This window comes from Lepisma saccharinum, chromosome 2 (genome assembly GCF_977018435.1).
Source record: "Lepisma saccharinum chromosome 2, izLepSacc3.1, whole genome shotgun sequence".
Classification (NCBI taxonomy): Eukaryota; Metazoa; Arthropoda; class Insecta; order Zygentoma; family Lepismatidae; genus Lepisma; species Lepisma saccharinum.
The window spans coordinates 51,360,489-51,383,777 of NC_139230.1; the positions used below are offsets into that span (position 1 = coordinate 51,360,489).

Consider the following 23,289-nt stretch of genomic DNA (forward strand, 5'->3'; position numbering starts at 1 on the left):
ATTTTCTGTTAATATAACGTAATGGTGGTCAATCGAAAGTAGGTATATATGATGTAATTGATAATTATAATCGCTCTAAAATTTAATACAGGAGACAAAACTGTAGTGAATCAGTAACTACATTCTGGTTCAGGGTTAGAATTTTTGTAGAAATCCCTTGCGAAAATATTGTTGTTTTGCTTCATATCGCCAACTTGTTTTTCGTATTTAGATCAATATGTTGCTGTAATTTGCAGATGTTTAAACTTGATCTGGTGTACTACGTGTATTTGTATTTTTTTAATTAGCTTACGTCTTTAGACTAGTTGCGACGATGAGGATTAATGAGGATTATATTAAATTGATGAAGGGACAGTCACAAAGAAATGCACATAATCACACCTGAACGCGAAGCTGAGAATCAAGAGTCCAGCACGTGAATAATGCAATTGTCACTTTTATTGTGACCAGGGTCAGACTGTAGTAACATAAAAAGTGCTAAATTAATCTCGCAGCACGTACACATAACGCTATGATCAAAGGACTCATTAGTTGTTTGTTTGAATTGTTGTTTTAAGTTTACTTTATGCACAAATAGGCTAATCGGGGCTGGACCTACAGTTGAAAGTGGGATCCGAACTACTGTGCGATGTTCCAAATGTGCATCCACCGGGTATCGAACCCGGAGCTCTTTGATTGCAAGGCGACGACGTTGCCACTATGTCATCGGGGAGACCACTCATGCGTTGTAATCCAATGAATTCCGCATAGTTATAATGTCATCATTATCCGCAGTGTCTCGATTAACCTAGAGGAGTAGAAATGCAACGTAAAATAGGAAATCTGTATGTGCATAAACAAAGGTTTAATGAGGTATATCTCCATGTAGGGAGACGGAGTTCGAGTTTGCAAACTGCAGATCAATTTTACGTACGATGAACGTATCTGGTAGTATACGTTTCTATATAGGACGGAAGAGCAGCTGAATGAGGTAACGTGCTTGCTTAGCAACACAGTGGTTTGAGAGGAAAAGGACGAGTGATCTGGGCATTGCACCAAACCGATACGAATGGAACTAACGAAACCAAGCCGTTCCGAACTATGAAAAAGTGCGGGCGGGTTGACTGGCTGGCTGGCGAGCCGGGGCGGACCTACTGGTAGCCTAGACGCACAGCAGTCAGCGCGACGGCACGAGCCACACGAAAGCGCTGGTGTGAGGACTTGGAGCGGGCAGAAGAGAGGGGAAGATAATTGGTGGGGGAAACCAGGGTGTAGCTCTACCGCGCGATGCTCCCGGGCTTAGTTGCAGCAGGGCGACGGAAGTGAAGGGGTGCATGCCTCGACTGTCTTACCGAGGCGGGCAGGGAGAACAACTGCTCCAACAACTAGCACTTTGTGAGTCGTGACTGCAGTGCGTTATCTCAGCAAAGTCCCGCGGTGCTCGCGTCATCCCGGTGCTACAGCGGGAAAACTTGACTGGTCCGCTAAGGCCAGAACACCTCAAGAGACGTTCTAGGTAGGCTTTTACAGTGTAGGGGAGATTTTTCGTCGATCGTTGTGCATCGATGTGCGCTATGTGTGTAGTTGACGTCATGGTGTTTGATGTTTTGATAATTCGCCTGTCGACGAAGAGTGAGCAGTGATGTCAAATTCTTAGGAAATGCCAGTAAATGCATTCTTGTTGATATTTTAGGACTGGGATCACAATTCACTTATTTAAAAAGAAAGTGGTTTTCAGTGCGCAATAAAATAACTGTACGGCCTTCAGAATTAGTTGTGTGACATGCAGTCAAAACAGTGTATTTCCGATAGAGGGAAATGTAAAAGATAAAGCTACGGAAGAGAAAGAGATGCTGAACTCTACGTCACGTATTGTGGCACACGGTGCATTCGTGTTACAAACGAAACCAAGTTTTGGATTGTGGTCCACATGCGAATGGAACAGATCAGTACAAATAAGAAGTACGTTCAGAAATTGTAAAAGGAAAACTGAAGACAATTGTGCTTGAACCGTTCTTTGGTCCAGGTGTGTTAGAATTTCTTAGTAAGGTCGAAATATTCAATAGAACTAAAAGGGGAAAGTGAAAAATTACGTTTCGTACTTGAAATGGCATCGTTTGCAAAACTTAGTTTAATAGCGCACATATTGAACGAGACCCGTTTGGAGAAAGAAAATACGCGGAACTTTGAGTTGAAATAGAAGATTGGAGAAATGTCACTGTGACTGTTACAATATGCTTTATCGATTCCATCGCTTATGCATTCTACTTTACTCTTCAGTTTAAGTAGCTGAATCTAACATCAGGACCACAATCATATATGCGCACTAACCTCTTCTTAGCCGAAAATTGGTTGCTTGGTTCGATCTGTCCGCATTTATTTATTTGTTTTACTACACTTTATTTATTTTTAAGAGCAAATTAGTATTTGCAGAAAGAAGGAAAATACTTTTATTTATTTCGTATGTGTAATGAAGTTAAGTTTAATCTTTCTTGCATCTTAATATTTGTGTTTAATATTACTTGTTTATGTAATCACAATTTATTGCATTACTGTAGCGTTACTTTGACTAATTTAACATGCACTGTTTATCGGTAAGGTATCATTCTTTATCTGTATCTTAATTTATTATTTTGTAGTATTAACATTCTTCCAAGGACTTTCTCCCTGCAGCTTGGTAGACTAATAATTTAGCGTAACTTTAAAACAATTTCACGCCCTAACCATTCCTAACAAAACCACACACAGTTTTCTTCATTGAATTGTTTCTCGCTTTGGCATTATCGTTGTGAAAGACAAATAGGGCTAATAGCTAACGTTTAATCTTGGATACAGGTGATATAATATAGCATAAGCTTATCTGATTGGAAGCTGAGCTGTGTTCAAATTTAAACAGGGTTGGAGACCGGTTTTTACGAGAAGGGGGAACGGGAGCGGTGTGGTTCACCCTGCGTGTACGATGCAGCTGTTCTCCCCCGTTTGTCGCATTGACACGCCAGACGCAGAAATCAGCTGCACAATAGGAATTAAGCAGGGCTCGCAGGAACTCGTATGGCCATTGAGGGAGCTGTACTCGTAAGACTCATCACGCTGTACTTTATTTTTTTCTTTCTTTGCCGCCAGTAGGCTTTCATGATTTATGCATAGCTCATTTTGTGCACCGAAGCTAATCGCGATTGCGCTTACTTAGTTTTTTTTTTTAATGGGTTGATTTCTGTTCGTCGGACGAGAACGAAGCCTTCCGCTTTTTAACACACAATGCAGCAGTCTGCGCTCCGTAAGAGGTCCGTGCTACAATAGCTTCGATTGCGTCTGGCGCAAGTTAGGCGTAAACGTTTTGCAATATGCGAGATAGAGTAATATCTTGAGAAATTTGATATAACTATCTTCTCATTATGTAACGACCTTCTAGTTGTTTTGTCCTTATCATAACTTTAGATTCGGTTGCATTCAAACGCGCTGGTATTTTTATTTCATCGGCATGGTTACTTCCCATTGTTCGTGTGATACCGTGACTTTGGATAGTTTTTGAGCTGCTGAAAGAGTTCGCAGAATAAAAGAGGTTGTGAAGGCGGGAAAATAAATCTTGAGCCGAGGCGGTGTTGTATCGATCCTTCTTGTCCGGAGCAGGGCGGAGACTGAGGGAAGGGGCGGAGCTTAAGAGATGTGGTTCCCTCCTTTCCCCTCTTTTCCACAGCTTCTCAAGCCACTTGATTAAAATGCTTTCCCCAGGGCTCTTGGAGATAACTCGCCACTGCTTTCCTATGTGTGCGGGAGGACAGTGACATTATCGAGTTGAACCAAATCTGTCCTGCTGTCAAAAAGCTCAGTCGAACATTTTTTTATATTTTTAAATATATGCATGGGTACATTGCCTGAGCTATATGCGTATGCTTTGTTTTTTGGACAATTAAAACAATAGCAAGGTACCTTCACAAAACTCATTTCATGCACTAGAAATATGTTTTAATTGAAATAGTTTTTATGTAAGAAATTAAATAGTTTCAGGACAAGTTGACTACATCACATACAGCAATGTAAATGTGTTGATTAATTCATTTTAATTACGTCAGTGTAAAAACAGTCGAGTTGAGGTGAATCAAGGGCCCATTTTCCATTTCTGTGTGGTGAATTACACAGTGAACTTGCCCTTCGAAAACTTGTAGCATCTTGAGGTTATTTCTTAGCGTTAGTTAGAAGAGTGCCAACTGATCACTTGTGACACGATAATTCTTACGGGTGTTTCTTTCCCTTAATTGCAGGTTTTGAAAAATATTAATATGATGCAAAACGGCATGGACTCTGTGCCGCAGCAAAATGGCACAATTCACAATAATTCCTCCACATCATCATCGTCAAATTCTCACAATTCCTCGTCACAAACGAATACGGGTGCACAGCAAGAGGAAAGTAAGACGAACCTCATTGTCAATTACCTTCCCCAGACGATGACCCAAGAAGAGATACGATCACTTTTCTCTTCCATCGGCGAAGTTGAAAGCTGTAAGCTCATCAGAGACAAAGTAACAGGTAAGTGATAAATATTATCTTAAATTTTAGTGTTAATTGTATTGTGTCGATCGTCTGCTGTTTGTGTCATTGATTCATAAGTGTTGTAGTGCGTGCATGGAATTGTCAAACGTGTCCAAAGTAAATGCAAAAATGCTTCTGTAGGAATATTTCTGTGTTAACTAGTGTTCACTTTTGACCCCTTCCCCCACCACCACTCCGAACTTTCTTGTTCAAGGTTAGCTCCGTTATTGAAAAACTAATGTCATCTCACACACACACACGTGTTTTGTTTAACTGTTCGAAATCGTTACATCAGTACTGCTTGTCGAAGACCCATCCTTTGAAGTCGTAGGTCGCTGTTCTCGACTTGCTCATTCAATAGTTCTTCAAAGTTGTAGGAAAGATGTGGGTGTATCACTATGTTACGTCATTTTTGACGTCATGGTAACTTTGCCGGCCATGTTGAATTTCGTGGCCTTCAGGAGAAGCGATCGATATTTCCTCCCGGCGATAACCAGGAAAATGTCATAATATTGTTTGCAGCTTTGATACAGAAAATAAGGAAATAATTAGTCTTGACATTTCCTTCATTCATAAATATGGCTATTGTTAGAATGGACTTGCATTAGAAGGGAAAGTGTAGGGCAAAACTTTTAAAGACTATAGACTGTGTTGGCATTTTTTTTTCTTTTTCGCCTACGATTCCTATTGCTTTTTCATTTAACATGTTCATTGATGGTAAGGTCCTCTTCCAGTTAGGCTTATTTTCCCCACGCGCCTGATGTTGTTTATTTATCTTTTTGGTCTGGAATATATTGAATGGACCAGACCTTTAATATTTTTCAAGTTTTTACAAAAAAAAAAAATGGGTCCAGAAATCTGATATAGCCTGGCCCAAAATATTTAATATTTGATAATTATTTTTTTTTACTCCGGAATCCCACGCATTATATTTCGTTACGACATTTCATTGTTAGATTTGAAAGAAGTAACTTAGCTATAAAAGTTACTTTAGAAGAGACTTTTACCCTATCAGATGTTGTTCTTGGAATTTTTTGGATGAGATTTCTTAGTAGATTAGGTATTAAAATCTAGTCACTGAAAACGTTAACGTTATTATTATTAAAATAAGTGTCTTGAATTTTGCGAAGTACTTGCTCAGCATACTGACTTAGATTACCGTGTAGAAATAATTCAGATTATAGAAATATATCTCTGGGAGATTATATTCATTTAGACACACAGTGTTACTTGAAATGATTGCTTTATCTATGCAATGATAGAAAATGAAAGTTTCCCTGTTTTGAAACCAAGGTGCAGTATAAAACTGTACTCCGAATCGGGGATGTGCATTACTCCCAAGATCTCAGCTGCATCTACAGGGGAAAAAATAGCATCCGTTCATTAATTTTCTGATGATACTTCCAGTACAAATAGCTATACAAAATTAAAGAATGCGGAAATAATATTTCTCCTTTTGAAGTCTGCACATGGCTAATAAGATGAATGATGTCATTATAATTTATATTCTAAAGTATAAGCAAAATATTTTTCATTGATTCAATCCCCCTTACCGGGCCTTCCGATAGCGTAGTAGTTATCGCTTTACTTTGGGTTTAAAAGGTTACAGGCTCTATTCCAGATGGGAGCACATTTCGGTGATTCGAATATCAATTTAAACTGTAGGCCCAGCCCCGATTAGCCTATATCCATGAATTGAACTTAAAATAAACTTTGCCAAACATTTTTTTAAAGTTATACAATTGCTCCACATTAATCGTAGGCAATGTGAACCGGCTTGGTGGCCGAGCGCGTCCAGTCATTATTACCACCCTTGGTTCCGGGTTTGGTCCCGCCCTGGGCATAGTTTCTCCTTGGTTTTTTCTATCACCATTCATTCTCATCGTCGCAATTAACCGAAAGAAGCAGAAGGCTGGCTTAGAATATTATTATTAATGACACACAGTTAACTTACATTTTCATTCGGTGTAGGTTATTTTTTGTTTTAGTTCAGTGTTATTGGCGCATTCTTTCTTGTCATGTATTGAAGTTTTACGCCACTACTTTTACATTTTTCAAAACACTCACGTTTGGCAATCCGCGCCGGACTAGTCGGTAGGGTGTCAGACTGCCAGGCGGGAGCCCAGGGTTCGATTTCCTGGCAAGCGGCACTTGGGCTCGCTTAGCTTACGATCAGTTGATACGTGGGAACGGGGTAATCCTGGGGGTAAAGCAGTCGGAGCGTGATTTTGATTACATGGCTTCCAGTATGGCAGTGATCGAGAATGTGTTGAGGCCATCCCATATTAACCCATGTGTGCCTTCATGGCAAGAGATTGTTCATTCATATCTAGATTTAATCATGATGTACGTTTAGTGTTACGTCAAGCCCGCTTCTGTTGCGGGAATTCCTTCACTCAGCTTGTCTCAATCTTTCGTTTATCACAAACTCCTTTAAATATCTTGTTGGTGACCTTCGGAATTAAACTCATTTTTTGATAGCCCTAAGGTGCAATAAATGGTTATTTAAACTTGCTAACAAGGATATTGTATTACAGTTTAAAAATACACAATTTATTACAATACTTAACGTTATCATAAATTAGTGAAAACTCGAATGAGTTTTTTTAGGTTTATTGTGACGCTGTTTTAGTTTTTTGCACCTGAGGTCGCGAATAACACACTGCACTAGGTTTAATGATGATCTGAGAATGCAGATTTTTTAATTATAAAGTACCGCTAATTTTAGGCCGTGGATGTTTTTATTTTTCTAATTCTTTTTAATTTGGTTCATTTGATAACTGCTAGTGTTTTTGTTGTTTTCTTTAAATCATCCGCGAACATTACAAAGCACGTAGCATTTCTGTAAGCCTTCTTGGACCCTTGGGAAGGTATGGTTGTTCCTCTGGCTCCGCAGACCTCAGGTTAAGAACCACTGCTTTACTCCTTTCATTCTCCAGTTGGTTTTCAGCCAACTAACTCGAAACCAACACGGGCCTACTCTCTCATGTTCATTCTGCTTCGTTTTAGGGTTTATCGCGTTACCTTTGAGTGATCAAATGACAAGCCAGACAACCCAATTACATATGGTGTGGTGACCGTCTTGGTGGCCAAAGCGCGTGGAGTGATCAACTCGAGATCCAGTCACTAAAAGTGCCTGGTTCGAGACTTGGCGTGAGCACAAATATTTATTTCCGTGTTCCTTCATCAGTTTTTATCTAGTTACCGTTCATGGTCGCGATTAGCAAAAATGGGACGAAAAGCAACGTTAAATAACAGAAGTACAAATGCATGTGTTAAGGGGAAAATACTGACGATATTCAAGACGCTGGTTTTCACACCGAAATTTAAACCATACATTTCATACTGCAGTTTTAAAAATTGAAACTTGGGAGGAACATTGATAGAAATTACGCAAGTAGTGTGTCTTGCACAGGAAATTGTTTCCTCTTCACGTCTTTCACTATCTGTAGATCTTTATGTACACTGTCATCAGTATGTACCTTTTCCCTAAAATTCCCAAGTATAGTGTTAAAAATTGTGATGCGTTCATCGCATCCACAAAATTCGAATAAATTTCTTGCCAATTAAATTTGATTATTTTCCTCATTTTTATTGTAAAGACGATCGCGAACTAGGGAAACACTATTTGCATCTTGCTAAGATTGTGATATTAAGTATACCACACAATTTATCTTTGAATAATGGTTCGCTAAAGCCCGACCCCCTTTTTATGTTGCGAATACAAGTGAAATGCATTCTATCTTCCACCTTGGTTAGGATAAAAAGCCAGACTAAAACATTGAAGTTATTTTGATTGTTTTTCTTGAATTCACCATTTATTTTCATCGTCGCGATTAACATAAAAGTAGAAATTAGCCAAAATTACAAATATTAAGCTGCATGGCGGCAGGTCATTTTTAGTTGAATATGGCGTCGGAAGTGCTTCAATTGCCATTCTCTTTGACGGTACAGGTACAGACGAAAGCCTTCTCGCTTCTGTTGCGTATTTATGTAGCGTCAATCTAACGAACGGTACTAGTGTTTTGGGACCAATATTAACGGAACTGGATATAAACCTGAAATATACGCAGAGTTTTTCTTGTAACCTTAGGCGCAGAAACCCGTTGTTCGCTTAATTCATAATTTTTCCTTGTACCTTTATTTTTATGTAGACTTCTAAGACTTTTGAAATTCTCGTCTATATCTTCATTTGACCTCGGCCTCTGTGATTTTTCATTCTCCTATCTGATCAGCCTTAGTCTTCGAGGTTGAATGGATAGGGTAGCGAGCTAGGACAACGGACCCAAGCGTTGAATGCTGTGAGACGCATGGATTCATTGTGGTTATCCCTTCAGCTATTCACAATCACCTTCACGTAATTAAGCTAGAGAGGTATAAAAGCGGCGTGGAGCAACCTAAATACAAAAAAAAAAATTAAAAAAATGCCAGTTCCGTGGATAATATTTGGGTTTCCGTTTCTTAGTTCTTTAGAAGATAAATATATCAAATGCAACCGTTCTGCTTTTGCCCTCAAATTTGATAGATCAATATATTTTTAACCAGTTTCTGCAATCATTGGTCGTCGTCTTCGTCGCGATTAACAGGGCCAGATTTAGTTCCCGGTTTAGAGGCGTATGAATAGAGGCAGTAAAAATGGCCTATCCTAATTCTGTCTGGACATCTTTCGCGTATTTTATTTCAACTTCAATACTCTTTCGACATGTACCGAGTGGAATGCCTCAATCCTGTTCCAATTAAAACTAAAAGATCTGCATATTTGGAAACTAATTTAGAACGAACAATGAATACCACATGATGTTGGTTAAATATATCAAACGCAGATGTACTGTTCAATACTCAATATCCGCTTGTGTGACGATAATGCAGATGTTCAATATTCTAGTGCAGAAAAATACTGACACGTTTTGGACAGAGATAGAAACTATTTTAATTACTTTACAATTGTTTGTTCTACTGGTAGGAAATTGTTTTCTGTATTTTCCTGGCCGCACAAATGCATTTGAGCGCCAAGCAAGCGAGGCAGGGAATATATTTTCGTCTGCTGACGTATCAAGTGTAATTTTTTTTAAAAAAAATAGTTAATTATATGCTATTAAGTGGAAATCAATATAGAAGTTTAAAATACTCTAGTTATGAGTTACCCAAAATAACTTCAAAATTTTTAGTTGCGGAAATTGTTGCTTTTCTTAACGTGTATAACTCGTACATTTCGCAAAAAATACGAAAATCGTAGTATGTGAAATGTAGCACTTTTACACTTGTCCGGGTGCTCCGACACTTTAATCTGGCACTGGCGATTAACACAAACACTACGTTAAGTAACAAAAAATACAAATGCAAAGTGCAACAACAAAAATAAAAGCAAAACCCCAGGTTATACTCTAGGATATTATATTGTTTCTTTATTACTAAGTATTTGCCTTGCTATATAAGAAATCAGTATATGTGCTTCATAAATCGAGACGCTAAAAATTATTTATCAAGTATGCAGACTGAAATTGAAACCACAAAAATAACACATCCACAGAGAATTTTACATTTAATGGTAAATGCGTGGTAACTCAGATTTCTTGGAATTAGATGCTTTTGTGTGTGTGTGTGTGTGTGTATTTTAATATGAATTGAATTTCAAATATCAAAGTTATAAATATTTCATTAGTTACTCCGGAATAAAGAATCATTCTTTCTGTATTGTTTCGTCACGGTTTACTTTTATTTTATTGGACAGAAATAAATTTCATTCACATCAGTTAGTTATAATATGGACTGTGCGTATTCTCAAGCAATAGTGGGACCATTGAAAAGTGTCGTTGCATGTAATTTAACTTCTACATATTAGGTAACGCAAACACATTAATCGTTAAGCAAATGTGAGCCCTGACGACCGTAAGTAACTGTTTTTTGGCAGATCCTCAATGTTCTTAAGGGTCTGCACTAAGAGGGATTCGGCATATGATATGGTTGTTTTTTACATAGTCATTTATTTGACATCTGTTGGTACACGTTACAAAAACAGCGAAAGTAGAGATGTCAGAATTTTAAGAAGTCTTAATTGTGTGTCTTAAAGATCAGATTAAATTAAAAACTAACAACAAATAATAATTTCAAATTTTTGCATGGCTGGTTTCTTTCATTATAGACTTTCGTTATTTAGCAGCTAGCGTAACGTGCCACGAAGGCATAAGTTATAGATGCTAACGTTGGACTATGATCTCTTATCTATTCCTTATTTTAATATCTTTCGTGGTCATTGCGATTCCTTGTCGGAAGGCATTAGAATGGTTCACATAGTATACCTGGAAATTGCATTGTATATACCCTGATGCTTGGGTTCACAGGCAGGATGATCTTCCATGTACAGTCACGGACCTCAGTCAGTGGGGTTTTTGGAATTCATCAGTGTCCGTGACTGTACATTGTGTGTTGTAGTATCTTGCTCTATTTTTTTTATTTTTAAATGAGTCTTCGCAATAAGCAAAAAGTGGCAGAAACGCGAAGTAAAAGAAATCCCATCATGCATGAAACCATAGTAATTTTAGTTACGTGTTTTACTCTTATAGTTATTAGTTTTCCATTTAATTTCTGACTAAAATTAGTTTTGTTGCTATCTAGGGACATTGGTTCCTGAAGGTAAAAGTAACCCCGGTATTGACCCATCAATTATAAACTGAAAAAATAATATCGTGATTAATTTTAAAGTAGGAAACCTGCATAAATTATCAAGCTATTGTTGCTTATTTCTTTGAGTTCTGTTGAAGACTGCCTTTTTTACTAGTTAGGCTAAAAAATATTTTTAAATCTGTAATTACCAGTTCTGATATGCGAATTGCCATTTCAGTTTTTTTTCGTATAAATGTGGAAAATATGTATAATGCAATTAAGAAATATATTTTTTACTAATGTTTGCCACTAAATTTGAATATCAATGAATGCGTGAAATAATTCCCTATTTGCCAGATTAACAATTGTTCATAGTGTGTGTGTAAGTTGCCTCGAATATTTTATTTATTTACTTTTTTGCTGTAACATTACAACTAAATTTTGAAGTTCGAAATATTTTTTTAATAGTTTTGCAGAGAGAGAACAGTTATTTCTTTTGAAGAGAAGGAAAGTTGGTTAGGATTTAATAATTGGTTCTCTTCAACCAGGTCAAGTCTTCCTTGTCTACTCCGCGACGATGAAGATGATATATGATTAGCAGACACAAAGTTCCTGTAACCAGGCTAGGGCTCGAACCAAGAACCTTCGACCCAGGGCGACTCGATAAATTTTTTAGCCGGGAGAGGTGGATTTTTGACGCTTCCTCCTACTTTCCAGTCCCAATAAGAACCTTGATCATGTTACATATTCATGGTTTTAAATACGAAAAGTAATACTTTTAAGTATTATTACTGTTAAATAATTAATGATTTTGCAATATACTTATGTCACGCAGAAGCAAATTTTAAGAAAAATCCACCTTGGGTGGATGGTAACAATGAAGACAAAGGCTATATTGAGCTGTTCTTCTGGAGTTCCTAAATTAATAAATCTCTTTGGAACGTTTCAACTCGGGGCAAGTCTCGACACCTACCGACCTGTTGGGTGAGAATGAGTCTAGGCAAGAGCTTATTAAACCTTTTTCTGCTCAATAGTTAGGTTGCAGAGTTCAATAAACTGACCGATCTCTAATTGAACACTATTAACTTCGTTGAATAATTTTTTATTAGTTCCTATTAATTGACTATAGGCTTCAACTTGTTGGATGATGAAAACTATTCTGTTTTCCTTTCAATCTATTATCCATGTTTTATACATCGATATAATATTTTCTACGCCTTTCTAGCGTACTTTTACTCTCACTAAATCCATACTTATCCTCAAACTATTTATTTATATTATTTCACCTTGTGCTGCCATCTATATTTTTCTCTGAAAGTTTTTTTCAATCTCGTGTTGTTTCCAATAATAAATATCTGGTTTGTAACAACAAATAGCCACGATTATATAATCAAAATTAATATTTGGGGTTCCTCAAGGACAACACCCCTGTTTGGCCTGCCGGGCCGTCGGCCGCCCCCCTTCAGCCGCTTCTGCTTCCACCGCAAAATCGTGAGTTGGAACATGCAATGCCATCGGCCACAGAGGCTGCTCCCAGAGCTGGTAGGAATCTCGATTCCTGGAAGAAACTAATTTCCGATCATCGAATCACTTAGTTGTATCTGGATATAAAATGGACAAATGTAACGAAGATATTTTTGCTACATCGCAGATTGAAACCTAGAACTTGGCTTGGGAATCTTTTGCTCAGGCCTTGCACGGTAGGCCCTATTGATTTTTTTTTAATTCAAGAACATATGTGGAGCAAAATTTGCGTCTTGGTCCGTAATGTTTACAGCAAAAAATGCAGGATTTTAATTAAATTTCTCGCCGAATCGCAATCAGGCTTGAAGTTTCATCTTTCATAAAATTTGAAAAATTGTACTAGTTTGTGTTACAATTCATACTCTGTCCCAGGAATCTGTGGAGCAATGACGCGGAGATTGGTAGAGAAGGGGAGAGACTGCGAGTTGGCGGAGCGAAGCAGTGCGCGCTTCTGCAAATGGCTGGTAGCCGCACTCACTTCCCCTCTCAGGAGTCCATTGACTAGAGAGAGGGCTCCTCTCGAGCCACTACTTGATCAGAGACTTCTTTTCGTTCGCTCGCTTCAGAGATACCCGGGATAAAGTGTGTAAAAGTACTTTTACTTCTGAACAAACATCACAAACCAGATTTCTGATATTTAGATTGATAGAATAATGCATTGAAAATGTGTGAATCTGTGTTTGTGTAGCTGTGGGTGCTTGGAGGGAAGACAAATTTGGAGAATTGCTGTGGTAATATTGGATTATTTCCAAAAGGATTGTAATGCATGAATGCAGTTGTCTATTTTGTTCGATATTAAAAAAAATCAGTATTGTTTGTGTCGAGTAGGGGGTAGCGTACCTGGGGGTTAGATACCCTTAATTTATTCGAGTGCCCTTAAAAAAGGAACTTCTAATACGTGAAGAGGTATAATGCAGTACCAAGTGTATGAGATGTAGTGTTAATCACACTTGTCACAATGCACGGCTTTCGATATTTCTGGACTCTCTACAGCATGTGTGGGTGGGTTCGAGTCCTGGTCTTGGCATGGACGCCAAAACCAAAATTTAGGATATATGGCAGTTAAGATTAATTTAAATCCAAGATGGTGGACTTCAAGACACCATGTTGGTTACATGCCCTAATTTGTCAGAACGTTTGATGTACGCTTTCCTATCCGTATTGGTTGACATTTTACTCTGTGGCAATAATATGCAAGAAAACTTACTCTCGTGAGGCACAATTACAAAACTTTTGCAGCACCAGACAGAGGCCCGATCTGAGACCAGGATGTGCCTGGTTCGGAGCTCGGCCTAATCCCCCCCACATCAGTTTTTTTTTTCCCTACAGAGACCAGCAGCGAACAGAACAAACTTCCATAACAATACGGAGCCATAAACAGGGGAGAGCAGCTGTCCTTCCACACTGCTCAAGGCCGGGCAGAGCGACGCGTTACCCCGAGCACCACTTTGATGGTTGGTGTACAAACAAGCTGAGGATGATGCTCCCTCCAAAAGATGCATCACTCAGCAGTGTCACTGTGATCCGTCCACACTACCGAACCATGTTGTTTGGTTGCCAAATGCTTTATCGTCTATACGCAGTTTTAATTACCATTTTCCATAATTTTAATGCTTATTTTATCAATATTCATTCTATATGCATCTTATTATTTTTTAAAATAATATTAACTGCTTGTGTATTACGGACCGCGTGATTTATTCTGTTGTGTCAAAGTTCTGCACTTGATAATGATTAATTTATTGCTTAACTGTATTCCAGTTTCAGAATTTATTTTCATTTAGTTTATTTGCCCGCTCAGATGTAGACTACATCACTCTTTTATTTTAAATATATTTTTATTGAATCTATGTTCAAGTACGTATTGTTATTATCTTTGAATTCTTTTTACCGTTTCAATTTTGGTTGCCGTGCGAAATTGTTCTGTGGTGCATCTCTTGCGTGAACTATTTGCGTAACTTAGATTTTTCCGTGTAAAGATTGTATTCGGGACACGTATGAAAGCTCCTTTGGGTACCATACATATGCCAATTAACCCCTGTTTTGACAGAGAATAAAGAAACAAATATGGAAAGTATTATTCCAATATTAGTTAGTCGACTGCTAAGATGATAGGCAAATTGTAAATCTCTACTTTTTTAGTTTATTTTTTATTCTACACTCCCGTGTTAACACTAATTTAAGGCGGAATGGACTCCCCGGTCTGAAGGGATCAATTTCCCGCGATGACAGTGTTTTGGTTCCTACCTTATAGTCCATGTTATTAACCTATCTATGCATAAAGTGGACTTCAGACAAAACTTCATGAACTTATGAGCCAACGCGTCTTGCACACTCAACTTTTTATCTTAGGCATGGCCGTATTTTTTAAAGTTAATTTATTGGTAATATATCTATATCCGGGTACAAGATGTTAACAACATGTTGTGGAAGTATTTAATTTAGGAATTAATTCAATAAAAAATGTCTATCGAACATATGGGTGGGAATACATATTAGCGGGGTTACAGCTTTGATAAATATTGCCAGCTGCTCTCCGTGGTGGAGTGGTCAATTTAACGTGCTGTGAAGCCACAGGCACCAGTTTTCATCTCCCATTTTGTCACTTCACCATTCATTCTCGTCGTCGTGATTAGACCAAGAGTTAGAAAGCGACGAAAATGATCGAAATAGAAAAATGTCGCCAGCAAGAGAGAAGCCTTTGAAATCTGAAGTATCGATTAACAATAACGTAACATTGTTTTGTATTTATAGAAGTGGTTTGGAGATTCCACACGCCATTAATTTATAGGACACATTGTATACCTTACATTCACCTATATCAGAATACCATAAATACGGGCTAAAATCTTATAACTACTATTAATGTTTTCGACTTTGTGATTTCTCTTGTATTGCTGCTCTCTGATGTTTCTCTATTTTTTTCCGACATAGTATTATCAGGGTTGTAGGTTTACATGAACTTTTTCCTGATTTCCAAGCGGTGATTACGACGTATTCTACCCACAATTTATGCTGTAAATCTTTGAGTTTAAGATTATTGTCATTCTGTATTGCATGGCATGTAACTTTCTATAGAGCAACAGCTATGTGAATGATAGTTATAATTCCGTTTTGTTTTCTCTTCTGAAATTCATCTACTTTTTACACATACTTGCAGTCAGTCAGACTTATGGAAAGACGTTGAAGTTCTAACAATTTGTCTAACCTGAAAAATAATCTTGCATCGTGTATTGTTTTGATTTTTTATCATTACCTCGCATGTTTACTAAAACTAATAAAATTTATAAGAATTTTAGGGCGTGTTTTAATGATTTCATGTAAACTGTCATTTTCTTTCGGCTGTACAAACCGCCACGTACTCGTGCGTATGGAGTGCATTTGCTGAGTCAGCACTTTGCAGCCAGTTCATGCCAGTATTGAAATTTAGTTTAACTAATGCCTGGTGCAAATTAAGATGTTCGTTCTTCCCGTGGCGAAATTTCAAAATTCAATCAATTCAACCCAATCTCGAGTGAGTGTGCGGCTTGAAATGGTGAATCATCTTTTCCCCCTTTTATTCCTCGGCGCTTATGCTCCCTGGATGCTCTCTCTACACGAAGTTGCTCTCCGTACTGCTGCTCTGAAGTGGTCTCGCGAGTAAGTGGCGTTTGCCTCGGAATTTTGTCCATCTCTGGCTGGCTGTTGATGATGCCGTAGTGGACATATCAGCGTTGGATGGTTCTCGCATCTGGGCAGCATTCTCCACTTTTAATGGCGCGTGTTAAAAGCAGGGAGCGCGAATGGCTTTGTCCCAACCTTCAGTCTGCCACACCGTATGTCTCGTAATGATGAAGCATACGGCTTTGCAGATTGTACTCGGTGTGCACCCAGCTGAGAGTTTTCTAGTGTCCTTTCCTATTAATATTTTAGCTGGTATTATTCGGAAGGGTTTTGTTGCTTTATTGTTGTGCAATCTTAGTTTCCTTTTACGTACAGCTAGGAGAAACTTTCCTCTGTTGATTAGTTAAAACACGCCCTAAGGTTCTCAGTCGTTCGGATCCCATTTTAAACAGTAGATCCGGTCCAGATTAACCCATCCGTGGACTTAAAACAAAACTCAAAACAGTCAAAAGTTCAAATAATTTATATTCATTTTTGACGTACAAGCCAGATAATGGTAAAAACCAAGAGGTATTGACATACGTAATGACTGTAAAGAGAAAGATGGGCATTTTCTAGTCACTCCAGCTCAAAATTCAACGAGATAAATCGAGTTAGTCTTAAGTCCACTTTATGCACATTAAGGCTAACCAGGACTGCACTGTTTAAAGTGGAATTCGAGCCTCCACTGTGTACAGTGGGATCCATGAGTATTACCGTGTAAATTGTCAATCACCATATTCGTGCACTTTATTTGACACAATAAGAGCCTCAAGAATTAACAGCTTGTTTTGAGTTTTCCTTTGACAACTTCTGCACCAGCATGCATAAAATCCATCGCTTAAAAACACGCAGGACGTAAGAGAAAAATTAATGAAAATAGTTATGGACAATTTGCATGGTAATACTCTTGGATCCCACTGTACAAGGCGACGTTGTTACCACTACGCCATCGGGAAGCAGATACTCCAATTGAAGGAAGGCCACTTGTCTTTTGGTGTACAAAGGAAATTGGATCTTAGCTCATCTTTGCTCTGTCAGAGTAGTAGATTTACATGTATAAATATCAGTTTTTTTTAACTTTCAAACCTTTCGCCCAGTAGCTAAATATGTTTTATAACCCTATCAGAATTACCCGGTATAGGTCTAATCTAGTTTAGCCACCTAAAGCAAATTTGATATACTTTAATAGAACAATGCTTAACAAATCGGGGTGGGGGGGTTGACGTAGAGCATTTTCTGCTTTCATCTTTGTTTTAAAGTTAGCAACAGTAGTTTCAGGCAGTAATTTTTTAAATTACTTAATGTCTCCATATTTCTATAGTTTTGTAAATACATTAATTTATTAATTATGTATGACCCTTTCAACTACATTAATTCATACAAAAATTAAATGTATTTTTCTATTTAAAAAACTGACTAGACTCGGATTGTATTTTCTGATGGCTAACTACAAGAAAGGCTGCAGATAGCTTAGGAAACTGCTGAGATATAATGTAAATTATTTTTTTTAAGGAACCCAATCAAGTTGACAATTGTACCAAAAGCTTGGTCTCGTTATTTAATTCTTTTAACTAAAACATTCGGAAAATAGGAACACGCGAGAAATTAGTTGAAACTATTAACCTTAACGAACCATCTTACAATTGCAAGTGGAAATTTGTTTCTGCTGTTTATGCTCATATGTTTAGTATAAACGGGGAAAAAATGTAATATTAACTTATTGCTTGGAGTAAATATCCAGAAAACTATTCATAATTGGCAATAAAATATGTCGCGTTTGGCCGGAAGAGGCAGAAAAGCGACGTGAAATAAATCGAACAATATCATAACAAGGAAAATAGTTACAATATACAAAAAAGTACTCGTGATTTACTTATTTCTTAAATTATGATCTTTCTTTTTCCAACCTAGGGAATTTCTTGCCAAGGTTTAATAGCCTGCGGGAGACATTTTAATATTTTATCGTTTTTAGAAATATACTATGTTTTTAATCGCAATTAGTAAAATCAAGCTAAAACTAAATATTTTAGATTTCCTTTATGTAAAATGTATGTCCCCAAGTTTTCAGACCTGTGCAGTGTCCCTGAGGTCCGTGCGTGAGCTAAGTTCGATTCTCGATATGAGCAGCAATTTATCTCCCGTTCTACAGTACTGTTTGATAGTAGAATTAAATTTCTAAATATATCAATATACAGATATATGTGTGCTATAATTGTAGAATTGTAGAATAACATGCAATGACTATGATGTTTTTTTTATTTTTATAATAGTTGTCTAAAAGGTAGATGAATTCATAACAAATCGTAGAAAACTGAATATTCACTGAACACCTACAGAGAACCTTTCTAGAAGTATTAAGGTAAATCCGTTTGTGTTGTGGACTACACTGCGGTGTAGGGTGGTAGTATCTATTTTAAGAAGTGCTTCACAAGAGATGTGTGGAAGTGTAAAAACGTGCGAGTGCGTGGCGGTTGATAGTAGAAGTGGAGACAGTGATACGCAGAAGCGTTTCTCTTGGCTGTTCTTTAAAAGAAGCAAGGAACAGATGTGTCGAGGTAGTTCTATATATGGTATACGCTGCCAAAATTTTCGTCCTTAATTTTCCTGTATCGGTTCGCCAATGTGCATTTCGATGTACTAACGCATTTTATATTAGTTTAATTTTTGTTCATTTGAGCATTGTTTTTCAGCTGTACGTCTCTTGATAAACGCTAATTCATTGCTGTCTGCATATATATGTATGTATATTGCTTGCATCGAGATACATAATTTGAATCTATCTGCGGCCATATTTAAGCTCTGCTTATTTGTCCCTTGCCATTGATTACACATTTTTCAAGATCATTCCTGGGATAGACGCTGATGAAGCAGTTAATTTGATCCCATTTTGTTGCATTAACTCGTTGACAAAATAATTTTACAGTAATGTCGGAGGAGAATTACAAACGTGCAGATTTAAAAAAGCCCACCGTAACATTTTGAACTTATTTTATGCGTGATTCTAAACAAATATTTAATGAGTTTGTGATATATTCTGGACAATACGATAGTGTGAACACTTTGACAGCAGCCTCGGTTGGCGAGGCGGCTTATGGGACTACTGAAAGTTCCGGATTCGAGTCCTGGTCTGTGTGTAAATGTTTGTGTGCCCATTAATTTAATCTAACAGTCATTCATACTAACCATTGTATTGGCCAAAAATGGCAGAAAAGCGATGTAAAGTAGCAAAAACGCTAGTCCTAAATAAAATTTTCCAGGCACGACGTATAAAATTTGAAGATACGTTTGAGATTTCAAATTGTGATGTGAAGAACTTGTGCATCACGTATTGAAGAATTCGCCCTTAAACATTGTGCTTATTAAAGTGTTCAATGTATACTTCCTACATACTCAGCAATTTAAATGTTGCACACGTCCATGTTAAATGTTCGACAAACTAGAATTTCACACCACAAAACAGTTAATCCACTAAAGTGTACAGCATTACTATCCTATTCTCAAACAAGGCTAGAGAAGCCGAACTTTAGATCCACCCTGTAGTGCCTCCTACTACGATGAATAAGCATTTTCAAGGAGGGGTTCCAGTTTATAATTTTTTAATTTTGTACTTGCAGCATGGCCTTGTGAAATGCGTTACTGCGACCATAGGCAATTTGTTATGGGATTCTGTTTCACGTTTCTCTAAGAGTAGACTGTATCTGTGGCTACAAATCTCGATTCTTGTACCTTCAGATTTTTCGTGACGATGATGATGAAATAATGCTTAGTTGAAGTTTATGAAAGGACACTCTTAAAGGAACACCCATGATGAGGCCGTTACTCAAGCTCAGAAGTCGACTTCCCGACATGCTTGGAAACTGAGGCTGAAAATCTGAATTCTCAGACCCACGGATTTTCACAAGTAGACTAGTAGGTCAGTGCCTACGTCGTTAGAAAATTATATTGTCAATGAATGTAATGCAAGCTTTTTGGGGGGAGGGCAAAAATCATCATGAAAGTGCTCAAGGCACTTCGCCAAGTGGGGGGAATGCGGGTCAAGCAAGGCATTTTCCCCCAAGCGATATCCTCTAAAATAAAACTTCTCATTTTTATCTATCGCGTTGTGGTGACGACATGTACCAGTCCTACTTGTAACTGTTGTGATTGAAATGAAATTGGGTGAAATATATAATCTAGACTTACATGCGTTTTTTAGGAAAACTCCTTTACCACCTACGGAATGCCCATGTAAATTTTCATTTTCTTGTATAAAGTTCTTCATACTTCCACATAATTACATTGTAACCACGTGTAGAGGAGTGGGAAGAAATACCGTACTCTTGCAAGATTTACACAAAGACTATTTTTAACAACTACTTTGGTCTTGGTACAGGGAACGTTTTACACTGTGATGCATGCTGTAGCACATGTGCTACACTTGATTTGGTTCAAGGTCAAATTCCATATGTTGGTTGTTATCTTTCATAAAGTTAAACACAGATGGTGTGTAGTGCGCAGGCTTTATCGATATAAACGCCAATGGCTTGCGAGACTGCTTTCAGTTATTAGCTACCACAACTTAGAATTAAGTTGATAAAAATTAGTATTTTTATAGGCTGATCTATAACACAGGAAATATGCCAGCACTTATTTTTAAACATACATGTATATGGAAGGAAATTGAAAAGTAGAACAAGTTTGGGACATTAGATGACAGAGAATCTACATAGTGTCTCATACTCAGGGCAAGGAACTTAATGAGAAGTAATCTTTTCAGAATTACTTTCGGTGCTCCGGACATGATGATAAACATAATACCGTGCGTTCATTTCGATCTGCAGCCGAGAGATCGGGAGAAGCGTGGCGGGCGACGCTGACGGAGATGCCGACATATTCGGCCTGTAATGCCCGCTTATTTTTATAGACATATGCAGACATTTATATAAATATTGCAAAACGATCACTAACCTGTGTTATAACACGCAAAAGTTCTTCTGTAATTCATCCAAGTTCTGCTCTTATATACACAAAAAAATACGCTTTAGAAACGACGTTAAGAGCCACAGATAATAAAACATTTTAATCATAGTTTTGACCAGTAACGTCCTGCTTAAGTTTATATCCTTGAAAGAGTTTTGTGCCGATGGGGATCGTTTGGAGGTTTTGAATGTGCAACACTGTATCAAGATTACGCTGTAGAAGAAACCGTTAAAAGTCAATAGTGTTCGTGAGCTTCCTTGCAATCCGAAATCTCCGAGCTCGAGTTTTTTGTTCCTTCGCGACTAGATGAAGACAGAGTTGTAAATATAGTGGCGTGCAATGTAAACCAAGAGCGTGTTAATTTCGTACTGTGCGCAAGAGTGTTATTCTTGGTTACTTGCAGGTACTTGTTTGTGTTATTGTAGTGTGTATGTGTGACGTGTCAGTGAGACGATTGGAATGCCAGCCGCAAGATTCACGTTAGAACAAAGATTTTTTTTATGTATGACACGTACCTACGTGAAAACAAACTCGTGTCGAGACGTGTGTAGGTAATTTGTACAGAAATTCCCATGCGTTTCAACTCCACACAGAGATACGGTTAGACATCTTGTCCTTAAATTACGAGAAACTGTATCGTTAAATTTTAAAACACCTAAGCAAAAACGACGGATTCTAACCGAAGCAAAACTCGATGATATTGGTGCAGCGTTAGAACGTTCTCCAAACAAACCTCTACGCCGTGTTTCACAAGAGGTGGGCGTGTCAAAATCATCGGTACATACAGTCACTAAGCTACTAAAATTAAAACCATACTCTTATAACACAGGTTAGTGCTCGATTTGCAATATTTATATAAATGTCTGCATATGTCCATAAAAATAAGCTGGCATTTCAGGCCGCAAATGTCGGCATCTCCATCAGTGCCGCCCGCCACGCTTCTCCCGATCTCTCGGCTGCAGATCGAAATGGACGCACGGTAGTATTTACTTTCCCTTCAGTTAGAACAGGATATGTCTTTATTTTGCTTTATTAACACTGAAATTTCGGAGATTGTTGGTCAATTTTCAGTATTGTCAGTTTTTTAATTGTATTAGTCAGTATTATGGCAGATTCTCACAGCATGTTCCTCTTTCGTGGTCGTTTTGTGCATTTTAGTCATATTTGCTCACCTAAAATTCTGCTACGGAAAGCGCCTTGTGACTCGGTTCTACTTCTATTTTTTTTAATTTAATCGCGACGATGAGGATGGATGAATTGAAATCGTAATAGGACAATCACAATGATACATTCGAGCCTCCCCAAGTGACTTCGTTGCCTTGTAGTCGAAGGGTCTCTAGTTCGATACCCGGTGGAGGCGCACAGTGGTTCCTTTCAACCTATCCATTACGGTTAACCTAATGGTATGAGCATTATTGATAAAGGAGAGATATATTTCGAAATTCCTGTTCTCTAGAATATGATGGAAGAATAGATTGATTGATTTGTTTTATTATACTTTGCTTTTTGTGCCACTTTTGGCTAATTTGCGAAGATGGGGATGATTGATCACAAACATCCATGCCCAGGCCAGGATTCGAACCCGGGACACCTGGCGTCTTAGCGCGATGTGCTAACCACTCCGCCACAGGGGCCGGCTGATGGAAGAATAGAACCGTGGATTTTTACGAATATATCCTACGGATTTTTTTTTATTTCTGGGCGCTGGGAGTCTATCGAATATCTTCGTGTTTTGCTTATATTAACGCCGATTGCGAATTCGCAAACCCTACCACGGCGCCGGGGTTCTGAGATCAAAGAGCTTGTAAACAAATGCTAGATCAAGAGAAGATGCTTATGCTCCTTAAACCGTTGCTGGATGAACGAACAATTTAACATCAGAGCATAAAAACAGACTAGTAATTGGTAAAAATTTAGTAGAGGGCAATTGTATTTGAAATTTTAGGAACGGTAATAATCTTTGAACAAAGCATTTTTTGGACAAGGAGGAAGATTGAACACAACATAATTGCGTTTAGAATGCAATGTAATGCAAATGAAGGGAAT

General features: G+C 37.9%; 1 protein-coding gene across 15 annotated transcripts in view; it reads left to right on the plus strand.

Moving 5' to 3' along the window:
• LOC145984030 (ELAV-like protein 1) overlaps positions 1–23,289 on the plus strand; it is a 125,137-nt gene that overhangs the window by 30,364 nt on the left and 71,484 nt on the right. For 13 of the 15 annotated variants that reach the window (XM_083117350.1, XM_083117352.1, XM_083117349.1 and 10 more), the window contains one exon: positions 4,242–4,509. In XM_083117350.1, the coding sequence (XP_082973476.1) occupies positions 4,242–4,509 (268 nt within the window). The other 2 variants (XM_083117360.1, XM_083117361.1) reach the window with 2 other exon arrangements.